This window comes from Schistocerca serialis, chromosome 3 (assembly GCF_023864345.2).
Source record: "Schistocerca serialis cubense isolate TAMUIC-IGC-003099 chromosome 3, iqSchSeri2.2, whole genome shotgun sequence".
Taxonomy (NCBI): domain Eukaryota; kingdom Metazoa; phylum Arthropoda; class Insecta; order Orthoptera; family Acrididae; genus Schistocerca; species Schistocerca serialis.
Genome location: NC_064640.1, coordinates 458,469,280 through 458,482,831, shown reverse-complemented (window position 1 = coordinate 458,482,831; position 13,552 = coordinate 458,469,280). Strand labels below are relative to the sequence as shown.

The following is a 13,552-nucleotide window of genomic DNA, read 5'->3' as shown; positions in this document are numbered from 1 at the left end:
CAGAACTCTACTCTGAAACTCACATGGAGGTGCTAAGTCTCAGGTGTATGTTATGCTTCTAATTTGTAATATCATTTTATTATCCAACAATCTCACTAAATAAGACAACAGGTAGTGAGAATATTCAACATTTCCTAGAATTTATTTTTGCACGTTAATAATGCAAGAACTGTTTTTATGTGCAGTATGAGCTGAATGACTTTTTTAAGATTAGGAGTTGAATTATTTGCTTCATACTAATTACAAACCCCTTTACATATCTCTAACTTTCTGTAATTAGGCTACAGAAGGGCCCGATGTGAACTTACAAGATGTGAACTTACATCTGAACCAGTATTAAACATGCTGCAGTAGTACTCATTTTATGGAAATAAACAAAGTCTTTTCCAATTTTTAAACTCTAAGCTGATGTTTTAGAGTAGGTCTGATATTTAAGACTTGGAAACTAATATTTCTCATAACATGTTGGTGCAATTTAGAAGTATTTTAACTTTAGATCACAACCAGAGATTAATATACATTCTATGATATCTGTTTGCTTCTTCACACATCATTTTCAGGCCTGTCATATAATAAATCCAGAAGATCGAGCGCTTTATCCATTTCTTTTTGTTTCATAAGGGAGAACATCAGATGGTAAAACTTTTCTGTCCTGTCCCCGTAGGCTATCTGCCCCACCCTCTTAAAGCATGTTATGTACATTGTGTATTATATTTGGCCTATTTATTGGCATTGTATTAACTTGGCAAATCCTATTCACTGTGGGATTATCCTTGGATGAATAAAGATAACTACATAAGGATAAATAAACACCAAAGTAAATTCATGGTACAAGCAGAAACAATTCTTTGATTTGGCTGTGTAAATAACACAAACATGTATTGGCTTCACTTTTCCATTATGTTCATTACAGCAACTCAACTATAGAATCTCATTCTCCAAAATATGTGTTGTTTGCATTTAACATTCTGAATTTTTTATTGAATTTTTTCCACAATTAAGAAATTAATATCTGTGCACCTGAAGTAATTTTATGCATAAATTTGATGATTACCAGTACTGTCAGTTAGAATCTTCTGTCCTAACACATGAGCAAAAATAAAGCAATTGGGAGAAGTGTGAAATATTAAACATGAAATAGCTATATTTACGTATATAAGCATATATGAATTTTAAAAAAAAGGAAGGAAAACAGTGAGTGAATATATACTGACTTCTGCAAACAAAATGATGTGCACCCGACTGCAAATTGTTGCTCATGTCAGCACCAATGACTCCTGCCATCTGGGTTCAGAGGTCATCCTCAGTTCGTACAGGCGGTTGGCGGAATTGGTGAAGGCGGAAAGCCTCGCTCGCGGGGTGAAATCAGAGCTAACTATTTGTAGTATCGTTCCAAGAACCGATCGCGGTCCTCTGGTTTGGAGCCGAGTGGAAGGCTTAAACCAGAGGCTCAGACGATTCTGCGGAGATCTGGGGTGCAAATTTCTCGACCTCCGCTATCGGGTGGAGAAATGTAGGTTCCCCCTGAATAGGTCAGGCATGCACTACATGCCGGAAGCGGCTACAAGGGTAGCGGAGTACGTGTGGAGTGCACATGGGGGTTTTTTAGGTTAGAGAATCCCCTCCCTAGGACCGAAGAGACGCAGCAAGGTAGGAGTAGGCAAAATGCAACAGGGAATAACAACAGGAGCGTCTACAGAAAGGTCCCAGAACTGCTCTCATTAATAAACGGTCACAACGCCCATATAGTACTAGGGACAGAAAGTTGGCTGAAACCAGATGTAAATAGTAATGAAATCCTAAACTCAGATTGGAATGTATACCGCAGAGACAGGCTGGACAGTGAAGGGGGAGGCGTGTTTATAGCGATAAGAAGTGCAATAGTATCGAAGGAAATTGACGGAGATCCGAAATGTGAAATGATTTGGGTGAAGGTCACGGTTAAAGCAGGCTCAGACATGGTAATTGGATGTCTCTATAGGCCCCTGGCTCAGCAGCTGTTGTGGCTGAGCACCTGAAGGATAATTTGGAAAATATTTCGAGTAGATTTCCCCACCATGTTATAGTTCTGGGTGGAGATTTTAATTTGCCGGATATAGACTGGGAGACTCAGACGTTCATAACGGGTGGCAGGGACAAAGAATCCAGTGAAATTTTTTTAAGTGCTTTATCTGAAAACTACCTTGAGCAGTTAAACAGAGAACCGACTCATGGCGATAACATATTAGACCTTCTGGTGACAAACAGACCCGAACTATTTGCAAAAGTTAACGCAGAACAGGAAATCAGCGATCATAAAGCGGTTACAGCATCGATGATTTCAGCCATAAATAGCAATATTAAAAAGGGTAGGAGGATTTTTCTGTTAAAAAAAAGTGACAAAAAGCAGATTTCAGAGTACCTGTTGGCTCAACACAGAAGTTTTGTCTCAAGTACAGATAGTGTTGAGGATCAGTGGACAAAGTTCAAAACCGTCGTACATAACGCGTTAGATGCGTATGTGCCAAGCAAGATCGTAAGAGATGGAAAAGAGCCACCATGGTACAACAACCGAGTTAGAAAACTGCTGCGGAAGCGAAGGGAACTTCACAGCAAACATAAACATAGCCAAAGCCTTGCAGACAAACAAAAATTACGCGAAGCGAAATGTAGTGTGAGGAGGGCTATGCGAGAGGCGTTCAATGAATTCGAAAGTAAAGTTCTATGTACTGACTTGGCAGAAAATCCTAAGAAATTTTGGTCTTATGTCAAAGCGGTAGGTGGATCAAAACAAAATGTCCAGACACTCTGTGACCAAAATGGTACTGAAACAGAGGATGACAGACTAAAGGCCGAAATACTAAATGTCTTTTTCCAAAGTTGTTTCACAGAGGAAGATTGCACTGTAGTTCCTTCTCTAGATTGTCGCACAGATGACAAAATGGTAGATATCAAAATAGACGACAGAGGGATAGAGAAACAATTAAAATCGCTCAAAAGATTAAAGGCCTCTGGACCTGATGGGATACCAGTTCAATTTTACACAGAGTACGTGAAGGAACTTGCCCCCCTTCTTGCAGCAGTGTACCGTAGGTCTCTAGAAGAGCGTAGCATTCCAAAGGATTGGAAAAGGGCACAGGTCATACCCGTTTTCAAGAAGGGACATCGAGCAGATGTGCAGAACTATAGACCTATATCTCTAACGTCGATCAGTTGTAGAATTTTGGAACACGTATTGTGTTCGAGTATAATGACTTTTCTGGAGACTAGAAATCTACTCTGTAGGAATCAGCATGGGTTTCGAAAAAGACGGTCATGTGAAACCCAGCTCGCGCTATTCGTCCACGAGACTCAGAGGGCCATAGATACGGGTTCCCAGGTAGATGCCGTGTTTCTTGACTTCCGCAAGGCGTTCGATACAGTTCCCCACAGTCGTTTAATGAACAAAGTAAGAGCATATGGACTATCAGACCAATTGTGTGATTGGATTGAGGAGTTCCTAGATAACAGGACGCAGCATGTCATTCTCAATGGAGAGAAGTCTTCCGAAGTAAGAGTGATTTCAGGTGTGCCGCAGGGGAGTGTCATAGGACCGTTGCTATTCACAATATACATAAATGACCTTGTGGATGGCATCGGAAGTTCACTGAGGCTTTTTGCGGATGATGCTGTGGTGTATCGAGAGGTTGTAACAATGGAAAATTGTACTGAAATGCAGGAGGATCTGCAGCGAATTGACACATGGTGCAGGGAATGGCAATTGAATCTCAATGTAGACAAGTGTAATGTGCTGTGAATACACAGACAGATAGATCCTTTATCATTTAGCTACAAAATAGCAGGTCAGCAACTGGAAGCAGTTAATACCATAAATTATCTGGGAGTACGCATTAGGAGTGATTTAAAATGGAATGATCATATAATGTTGATCGTCGGTAAAGCAGATGCCAGACTGAGATTCATTGGAAGAATCCTAAGGAAATGCAATCTGAAAACAAAGGAAGTAGGTTACAGTACGCTTGTTCGCCCACTGCTTGAATACTGCTCAGCAGTGTGGGATCCGTACCAGATAGGGTTGATAGAAGATATAGAGAAGATCCAACGGAGAGCAGCGCGCTTTGTTACAGGATCATTTAGTAATCGCGAAAGCGTTACGAAGATGATAGATAAACTCCAGTGGAAGACTCTGCAGGAGAGACGCTCAGTAGCTCGGTACGGGCTTTTGTCAAAGTTTCGAGAACATACCTTCACCGAAGAGTGAAGCAGTATATTGCTTCCTCCTACGTATATCTCGCAAAGAGGCCATGAGGATAAAATCAAAGAGATTAGAGCCCACACAGAGGCATACCGACAATCCTTCTTTCCACGAACAATACGAGAATGGAATAGAAGGGAGAACCGATAGAGGTACTCAAGGTACCCTCCGCCACACACCGTCAGGTGGCTTGCGGAGTATGGATGTAGATGTAGATGTAGAGGTAGATATATAGATATACAAGATGTAATAACAGATGATTAAGAAATAAAATCAAGAAATAGTGATACGGAAGAACACAAATATTCCATCATAGTCTTTGTTGAAAATATGGGAACTTTGAGAAATATGCATAGAATGAAGCACCTGGAAGATTAAATAAGTTCAGGTGGTATAGGCCTTCTAAAAATATTTGTTTCACACTCACATTCATCATTAGCTAAATCAGTTAAGGCTCATTTTTTTTCTAAAAACTTTTCAAGGAATCAACATCATTTCAGTGCAGTTAGCTTTTTGCTCACAGTCAATACATTCTGGTCATGCCTAGTGTGGATACAAGTATCTTCTAACCAAAGTCAGTTTTAAACTTATTCATCACTTCCATTTTCTTATCCATTATGAATAGGCGGTAGAATGCTTTACAGTTCAGTGATAATTACAAAATGCTGTTGTTTGGGAAAATGACTTCCTCAAGATGTTGTTGGGTGAGCTGACAGCTGTAAGGTATTTGCCTCAGTACTTAAAATAGTTTTAAACCATATGTTTTGCTAATACACAAACCCTACACAAGACAATGTGCTTCTGCAAACTGATCTATTTCATACCCTGTGTCTATTTTTTTTTTCCAAAAGTTGTTTTATTGTGATAAAGACTCACTCCAAATTCTTTACAAAATAATTGATATACTTGCAATTTTCCGCATTTGTCCTAGTTATATACTAATCATTATTGATGGTCATATATACTGAGGTAAAGTTTAGAAACAAAAGCATATTTTCTAATTATTGAAAATATCTGTTAGAAATGTTATAAAGTTGTATGACTCATGTACGTGTTTATATCTGCAATACATTATTATCTGATCTAAAATTCAAAGCAAAACAACAAACTTGAAAATGTTCTATATTTAATTTATAATTGTAATCATGAATTACAACCAGATCCACACTTCAGGTAAAGTAAAATGTCATCATTCAATACACCCAAATAACAGCTTTACAAATTAAATAGATGTAGTACAAACTCATATAAACAGTTAAATATGTTAAAAATCAGATATATCTACTTTCACCATAGGCTATTAGCTTGCTAGCAAGCAGCAATGCACACGTTTGTTAATGTCCTCCAGTGGAATGCCCAAATGACAATTAAGCTTCCATATTTATCAATTTATAGTGACAGATAATTATTTTTTAACTCACCTTCTGTTGGAACATTGAACTGTAATGCATTTCCTAAAATTGGAATACCTTTAGGTCCAGGAATTTTATCAATTAATATGTGAGTCCTAAGAGTATTGAATTTGTATGGCACAACTTGATGTAAAAGAAGCAGAAACACAATAACCACAACAAAATACACCAAGTAAATCAGCATTTTACTTCACTGATGTATTATTGACACAGTAACGCTTCTTACTGTTGTTTCATACATGAAGCTTCACCACAGCTGTCACTTACTATTTGTGCTGAAGTGTTTACTGCAGATAACAGGAGAAGGTCATGAAATAAATGGCAAGATTACACTCAAGCTGATAGGTTTCAAGGCGAATTCCAGTGATAAGTACCATGTATCTTGAGTGTCAGATTCCTGGACTCCAAGAATCAAAGGTCTGAAATGGATATTCTTATGTAAGTAAGAGTTTGCAATGAGTAAGATATAATCAGAAATGACCTCATAATGGAAGAACTAGCAATGTGACTAATAACTGAAAAGAAATACAGAAAATGTTTAAATGTAAAAGCATACCCTATGCATGTGAGAAACAAGGGTTTCAGGTTAATACCTACATTAAAATCCTCCAGAGGATAAAGATCCGTCTGAAGATCAAGGACAACAGGTTGAAACAGGTTTTCTCAGCATAAACTGGTCTAACAAGAAAATGAAAAAAAAATGATGTCCTGAATACTTGTTAGCTGATTTTCATCGTTTGGGATGAACTAATAATCTATAGCTTCATTCTCATTTGATATCATTTTGTATATTTCTTTTTATTATTTTTTTTATGAAAATTAACATTGCTGTTTTTATGTTGTTGCATAAGTGACAAACTCTTTTAATCAATACTTTAGCTGGGAAAAAATAGGAAGCTCAAGAGTTAGTGGCATCTCTGCACTGTTAAATGTGTCTATGCATCATCCACCAGTCAGATTCATGTAAGTGGTTGTAATGCCACAATTTTTGTGCAGTAAATTCATCATTTATTAACTTACTGAGCTTGCATTTCATTTATTGTGAAGATAATAATGGTAATAAAAGAAACTTTGTAAAAGTAAACTGCTGTTGCATTCAGGTCAAGCACTCTTACAAAAAAGTTCATAATATACTTGTGGTGCTGCATCTAGTGGAAAAATGGTTAGTGAAGAGAACAGAAATGATATTCACTGATATGACAGAAATTTATAGAGGTGTAGAACAGAGTTTAACAGAAGACTGCAATACTGGCAGAAATACTGAATCAGTCTTCTTTAATTGTTTCACCAAAGAAAATTAAAACACAGTTTCTATTTACCTCATTGCATGGGTGCAAAAAATTACAAATAAAGAAATAAAAGAGTGCAGAACTGAAAAAAGCTCCACATTCTGCATTAGGTTCTACAGCAGAAATACTGAAGAACTTAATCCTTTTCTAACATAAGGTCATTGGAGGTCTCTGAAACAATGGAGTATCCTATGTGACTGAAATAATGCACATGCCATTCAAGTCTTTAAGAAGAGTCACCGGATAGGTATAGGACCTATCCCATTGATATCAATTAGCTGTAAGATTATGAAACACACACTCATGTACATAAGTATTATTCATAAAAATTGTGTCATAATGATTCTGTAAAGACTAAACTGAGATGGTATAACATGGAGACATGTAACTCCTACTCCTCTCCTTGCCCATTTTAAAGACTGTAAAATTAAGCATATTCTTCTACTGTATATGTATTATGGACTAGCAAACACATCACGACGACACATGCTGTGCAAAGATAATGCTGCAGCAGAAGACCACTTGGATTGACAACAACATGGTGGAAGAATGGTTATGGTACACCATTACCATAACAACGAGCGCTGCACAAAGATGGTATTACAGCAGACGACTTATACGAAGTGGCTACCATGATGACAGCATTCCAACCACACAGGCTAGGGGGCACTTGATATATACCATTGCCCATGGCAACGGTGTCCCTACCACAAAAGATAGAGGGCTCTACTCTATCCATAAATGATGTGACAAATGAATGAGACAACAGTTACCTGAATTTTAAATAATTGTAAATTTCTCAAGGTTTAATTAGTTATATTTCTTATTTATTATTTATTATGTTTTATATTGCAACTGGAGCAAACTTAAGAATATGCAATTTCTTGCTTAACCCTCACATTGCCAAGTGGGGTATTCTGACTAACCCATGTTGTTTTTTCCCTATAGCAATGTTTTCTGAAGGGCCACATGCCTGTGGTTTCATGACTTTGTACTAAAATGATTGATGTTGAATTCACACTCACGACTGACTAATTTTTTTGGCTTTATCATGGTTATTCAAGTCATTTATTGGTGGGGTTGTGAGACTATCCCGCTTGGTATGAAACGTCTTATTTTCTTATTTGTAGAAAAAGAAGATTTTGGGAAATATATCTGTTATTCATCTTCTTTGTTGAGTTTTGCCATAGATCCAATGTTTGTTATTGTTGCTGGTTACTATTGTTGAGTTGAATTTGACGTTCACTGTTGAGCTGACATTACACAACTCAGTATTTCATCTGCAAGTAAGGATGCCTAAATGACTTTCTAGCAAAGAGATGATGGAAATTCTATACAATTCTGATGTCAGTGATGATGAAAATGAAGGGGACATTGATAATGAACTGAATGAATTCCTGGAACCTCTTGCCAAAGACCATATCATAGCATCAGATGAAGCCGATGAAATATCAGAAGGCACTACACATTCATGTGAACAAGAAGAAGAAGAAGAAGAAGAAGAAGAAGAAGAAGAGGATGAAGAAGAAGAAGAAGATGACAAAGACACTGGAGATTTGTTTGTTTCTAGAAGTGGACTACAATTTTCTAGTGAACCACCAAGAGGTGGGCGGTGTCGACGTCGCAACATTTTGAATGTAACACCTGACCCAGTGAATGATGGAAAAACAATCAAAACAATAACAGAGTCATTTTTATTATTTATCTTACCAGAAATCGTGAGCATCATTGTAGAAGAAATGAACAGGGAAGCCAAACAAGTAATCTCTTTGTGGAATGCAGCTCATTCTTCGAACAAAACGACATGGAGAGATATAAATGCAACTGAAGTGTACGCTGTATTATCAATTCTAATAGGTGCTGGTCAAATTCATGGACATCGCACAAATGCTTCTGATCTGTGGGGCGGTAATGTTGCTTTTCGGCAACCATTCTTTTCTACTGCCATGTCAAGAAACTGATTTTTGTCTATACTGAAACTCTTGAGATTTGACAGCAGAGACACAAGAGCACAGAGAATTGAAGAAACCAAGGACTAACTACAAGCCATCGGGGTAGTCTTCTACAAAATTCAATCTAACTTGTGCAAGAACTTCGATCCTTACGAATACGTGACTATTGATGAACAATTAGCAACGTACCAAGGAAACTGCCCTTTTAGGGTTTATATGAAGAGCAAGCCTGGCAAGTATGCCATTAAAATTTGGGTTTGTGCTGATTTGAAGACATCTTACTTATTACGGATCCAAATTTACACATGAATGGTGGACAATACTCGGGAAGTGAATCAAAGACAGAGAGTTGGTTTGGATCTGATGGAAGGAACCATTTCTGAATAATGGTCATGGTGTAACAACTAATAATTTTTTTACCAGTTTTCCATTGGCTGCTGAACTACTAAAACGAAACACGACATTGGTTGGTATCTTGCTGTCCAATAAGAAAGAGATTCCGAAGGAATTCTTACCAAACAGAAAGAGAGAAGTTCACTCTTCAATGTTTGGTTCCACAAATGACTTGACCCTACTTTCCTATGTTCCAAAGAAGAGAAAGGCAGTAATACTTTTCTCTACTCAGCATAATGAGAGACAACTGAGTGGTGAAGAAAGTGAACACAAACCTGAAATCAAACTGCACTACAACAAAACCAAATGTGCTGTAGATAGTGGGGACAAAATGACAAGAGAATACAGTTGCATTAGAGGAACGAGGCGGTGGCCACTAAGAATCTTCATGGAAATGATAGATATTGCAGCACTGAATGCATATATTCTGTATATTCAAAGATTTCCTGAATGGGAGAAGAATAACCGAAGTCGACGTAAACTCTTCATGACTGAACTGGCATTTGGACTCAGCAAAGGCAACATGGAAGAAAGAACCAAAAATATCAATGGTCTTCATAAACATGTACAAGATGCACTGAAAGCTTGTGGTATTGCAATTCCTACAGCAGTGATCCAGACCCAGTGTTCAAAGTTACCAACGTCACAACGACGTCAAGATTGCAAGAGAAACGAAGACCGGAAAACAAGATTTTGTTGTGTAAAGTGCAAGAAACCTGTTTGTAATATATACAGAGAAGAAACTGTTACTATGAAGTGCATGCAGTGTAAAATGTACTTGACTGAAAAGTTGAAAAAAGTCTTGTGTTATTTTACTGCAGTGACTGTTGAGGTACATAGATTATTAATTTTCTGTTCGTTGAGTACTGAATTTAGTGAAAGATTTTAAATTTTTTTGTACTTTGTATCTGTGATCTGGTTAAATACTGCTAATAACCTGAAAAGCTGTTTTTCAATGCTAAATAAACCCATTCAATGGAAATTGCGAAATCTGAGAACAAATATTGCAATAAAACACAAAACTCTTTTGGGGTAGTCCAAATACCCCGCTTGGTAAAACAGATGTGTGAAAAAGCTTGGTAATGGGAGGGTTAAGCACGTAACTACCATTGGTCACCGTGGAGGGTGTTACTGTCTGCCCACGTGTTGTTGGCCGTTATTTAAGCTCATGCAGAGAGCCAACCATGCATAGTTACCAACCATGCACAGGCAGGGTGACGACTCCAGCAAGCGACCAAGTGGGTACAAAAATCTGTTTACTTATGTAACTTTGACTAATTGCTTTTAGATTACATACATGATTACTTACTGCTATTATAACTTTACAGTGTAAATTGCCCTGAAGATGACCCATCGCGGGTTGAAACCGGTTGGTGGCATAATAAATAATGCGATTGTGACTATCATTTTGAATAATTGATCATAAGTAAATTAATCGCTGTTTATCTCCATACAACTATGTTGTATGTTGTCTAAAAAAAAAATAGTGCAGATGCACACATACTGTCGCAGTATCGGTATAAAGATGGCCCCCCACTTGTGACTTGCACCAGGGAAGAACAGCGTTCTGTTATTTGGTTTTTGTGTAGTGAAGGTGCAAAACCTATTGAAATTCATCTATGAATGAAGGTTCAGTATGGCAGTGCATGTTTGTCACAGCCGCAAGTCTACAAATGGAGTAGAAACTTCACAAATGGTGTAACTTAAGTGGAAGATGCTCCTCGTCCAGGTAGGCACAACGAGTTGTGACTCCGCAGAACACTGCAGCAGTTGAAGCCATGTATATATAATGAGAGTCTATAAGATAGGTCTTTTAAATACCTAAGTAAGTCGTTTCTACTGCTATCAGCTTATCAAACACTACTTTAAGTTTTTTTAGTTCAATACTAACCAAATTTTCATTAAAAATAACAATATTTCCAAAATTTAGCTTTGCAATCAATGCAGCTTCTCTGTATCTACCTTCATGGAATGTCGCTAGTTTTATGTCTTGCATCTTTCAAACATTTTGTATAATTATTCCACCCCATTAGCTGGGTAGTCAGCATGACTGTCATACAGCCTGCTTGGCTTCAGTTCCTGGCTGGGTCAGAGATTTTCTCTGCTCAGAGACTGTGTTGCATTGTCCTCATCACCCTTTCATTGTCATCGACATGCAAGTTGCCCAATGTGGCACCAATTGAAAAGACTTGCACTCCGTTCGACAAACTTCTCCACGTGGGGACACCCAGCCATCAATTCCATTGACCATTTGAGTTTTTTCATTTTTGCACTGTTATTCATAAATTTTAAAAAAGTTTCTTCTTTTCAGCTAAAAATGATTAATGTTTCCAACTAGATGATAAATGGGGGACTGTTGTGTGGGGTCATTGTTGTGAGAGCAAAAACCAGTGTTGCAGTAGCCTACAGTAATATAAAAACTTGTTTACATGATATAGTACACTTTGGAAAAGCTAAGTCTATCAACACAAGACAATAAATATGTCATATACTTCCCGATAAAGTGATTACAATAGCTTAGGATCACCACTGACTTGAAAGTGATAACTGATTTTACTGTGCATGTTTGAAAATGTAAAATGAGAATTGTACTGCAAGAGAATGTTAAGTGTAATTTTTGTGTAGGTGTGAAAGTGTAAAAGCATTAAATTTGATTTATTGTGTGATATTGTATATCAATTTTATTTATTATACTGAAAGTTCCTTCAGTTTAATAGGAGATGATCATTAAGATGACTCATTATGGCGTTGATATAAAAAATCATCCATTTGGAAACACTTGAGGTGATACTACACACACTTCTCACTGAGTGAGTGAAACATAAAAGCAACAAAATGTACTGATGAGGCTGTAGTTATGTGACATAAACATTTCCATGTGAGTGCATGCTTAAGAAATTCTTTGATAAAATTTGTGTATGAAATATTGTTGTATAATTAGGTACTTTTGAATATGGTGAGCTTTGGCAAAAAATACTGTTATGTCATTGACTGTAAAAGAATTTCTTCCTGCCAATTCCATCTTGCATTTTGAAGCACTAAGATTGCCTGAAAAATATTTGCTTCCACTTCCACCCTTGATTTCTAAATTTCCAGCCATCCTGTATATTTTTAATTTCCTGCTATCCATCAAATTTTAACTTTAAATTTCCTGCCTCCATCATCTTCAATTTTAAAATTTACCACAATCCGCCATCTTGATAACATTATGCATTGAAGACAATTGATGGCTTCATTTCCTTAGGTTTTTAGGCAACCTGATGGGCCAAGGTCAAAGTAGTCTAGAACTGGCATAGATATACCACTGCTGTGTACACCTCACTAAGCCACACGGGATTGGCCGAGCAGTCTCAGGCGCTACAGTCATGGACTGTGCGGCTGGTCCCGGCGGAGGTTCGAGTCCTCCCTTGGGCATGGGTGTGTGTGGTCGTTCTTAGGATAATTTAGGTTAAGTAGTGTGTAAGCTTAGGGACTGATGACCTTAGCAGTTAAGTCCCATAAGATTTCACACACATCTGAACATTTTTTTTACACCTCACTAAATGAATGCTTGCATAGTGTTCTCTTGTCTTTCCATTAAACTGAGACAAATATAAGTTTTCATCTAGTTTAACAAACTTAACACTCAAATCCATATGCCAATCCAGGCATGTTGCCACCACACATACCAACACAACATGTGCTACTGTCCTGATGATTCTTTATGTTGCAGCTGTCAATGTCATTCGAAATTGAGTCAGTTTTTTCTGACTCTAGACAGCATTTCTGTCACCATTTGTAACAGGGGTTCGTATGGCTTAGGTACTCCACTACAGGTTGCAGTGATGGTGCAAGTTGATTACTGGGATGGCGAGCTTGTGGATCCAGGTGGACGTCTGCTGATAAATCAAAGCAGTAGAACAGACATTCATTTATTTATTCCATCAAATACAGCAATTGTGCTGTCAGATTTGGCAGCTAGGGTCAAACACCAGTCATGGATTGTGGAGAGGGTGCTGAACTCAGTGCACAGCCTTTGATGACTCAGCCAGCTCATAGCACTAAGCAAACTGCAGTAGGGCAGAGTCAGGCAGTAGGCATCCTGATGAATGAAGGAGCACAGCATCAGAACTTGAGCCACGGTGCAGGCAACTGTGCTAGCCTCTGCAGAAGCTGGCCACATTGACTGTCACAGACACACAGGTCAGTTCAGAAAACACTAAACTGCACAGTAATGAATCAAAGACCCCAGTGTAGGTAGCTGCAACAATGATCTGCAGAGATAGTATGTGT

General features: G+C 37.9%; 1 protein-coding gene across 1 annotated transcript in view; it reads right to left on the bottom strand.

Moving 5' to 3' along the window:
- LOC126470357 (cytochrome P450 4c3-like) overlaps nt 1–5,907 on the bottom strand; it is a 188,373-nt gene extending 182,466 nt beyond the window's left edge. Inside the window, exon 1 of the mRNA XM_050098153.1 lies at nt 5,656–5,907. Within this exon, the coding sequence (XP_049954110.1) occupies nt 5,656–5,830 (175 nt within the window). The 5' untranslated portion in view covers nt 5,831–5,907. The remainder of the gene's footprint in view (nt 1–5,655) is intronic.
- Nucleotides 5,908–13,552: the final 7,645 nt, after the last annotated feature.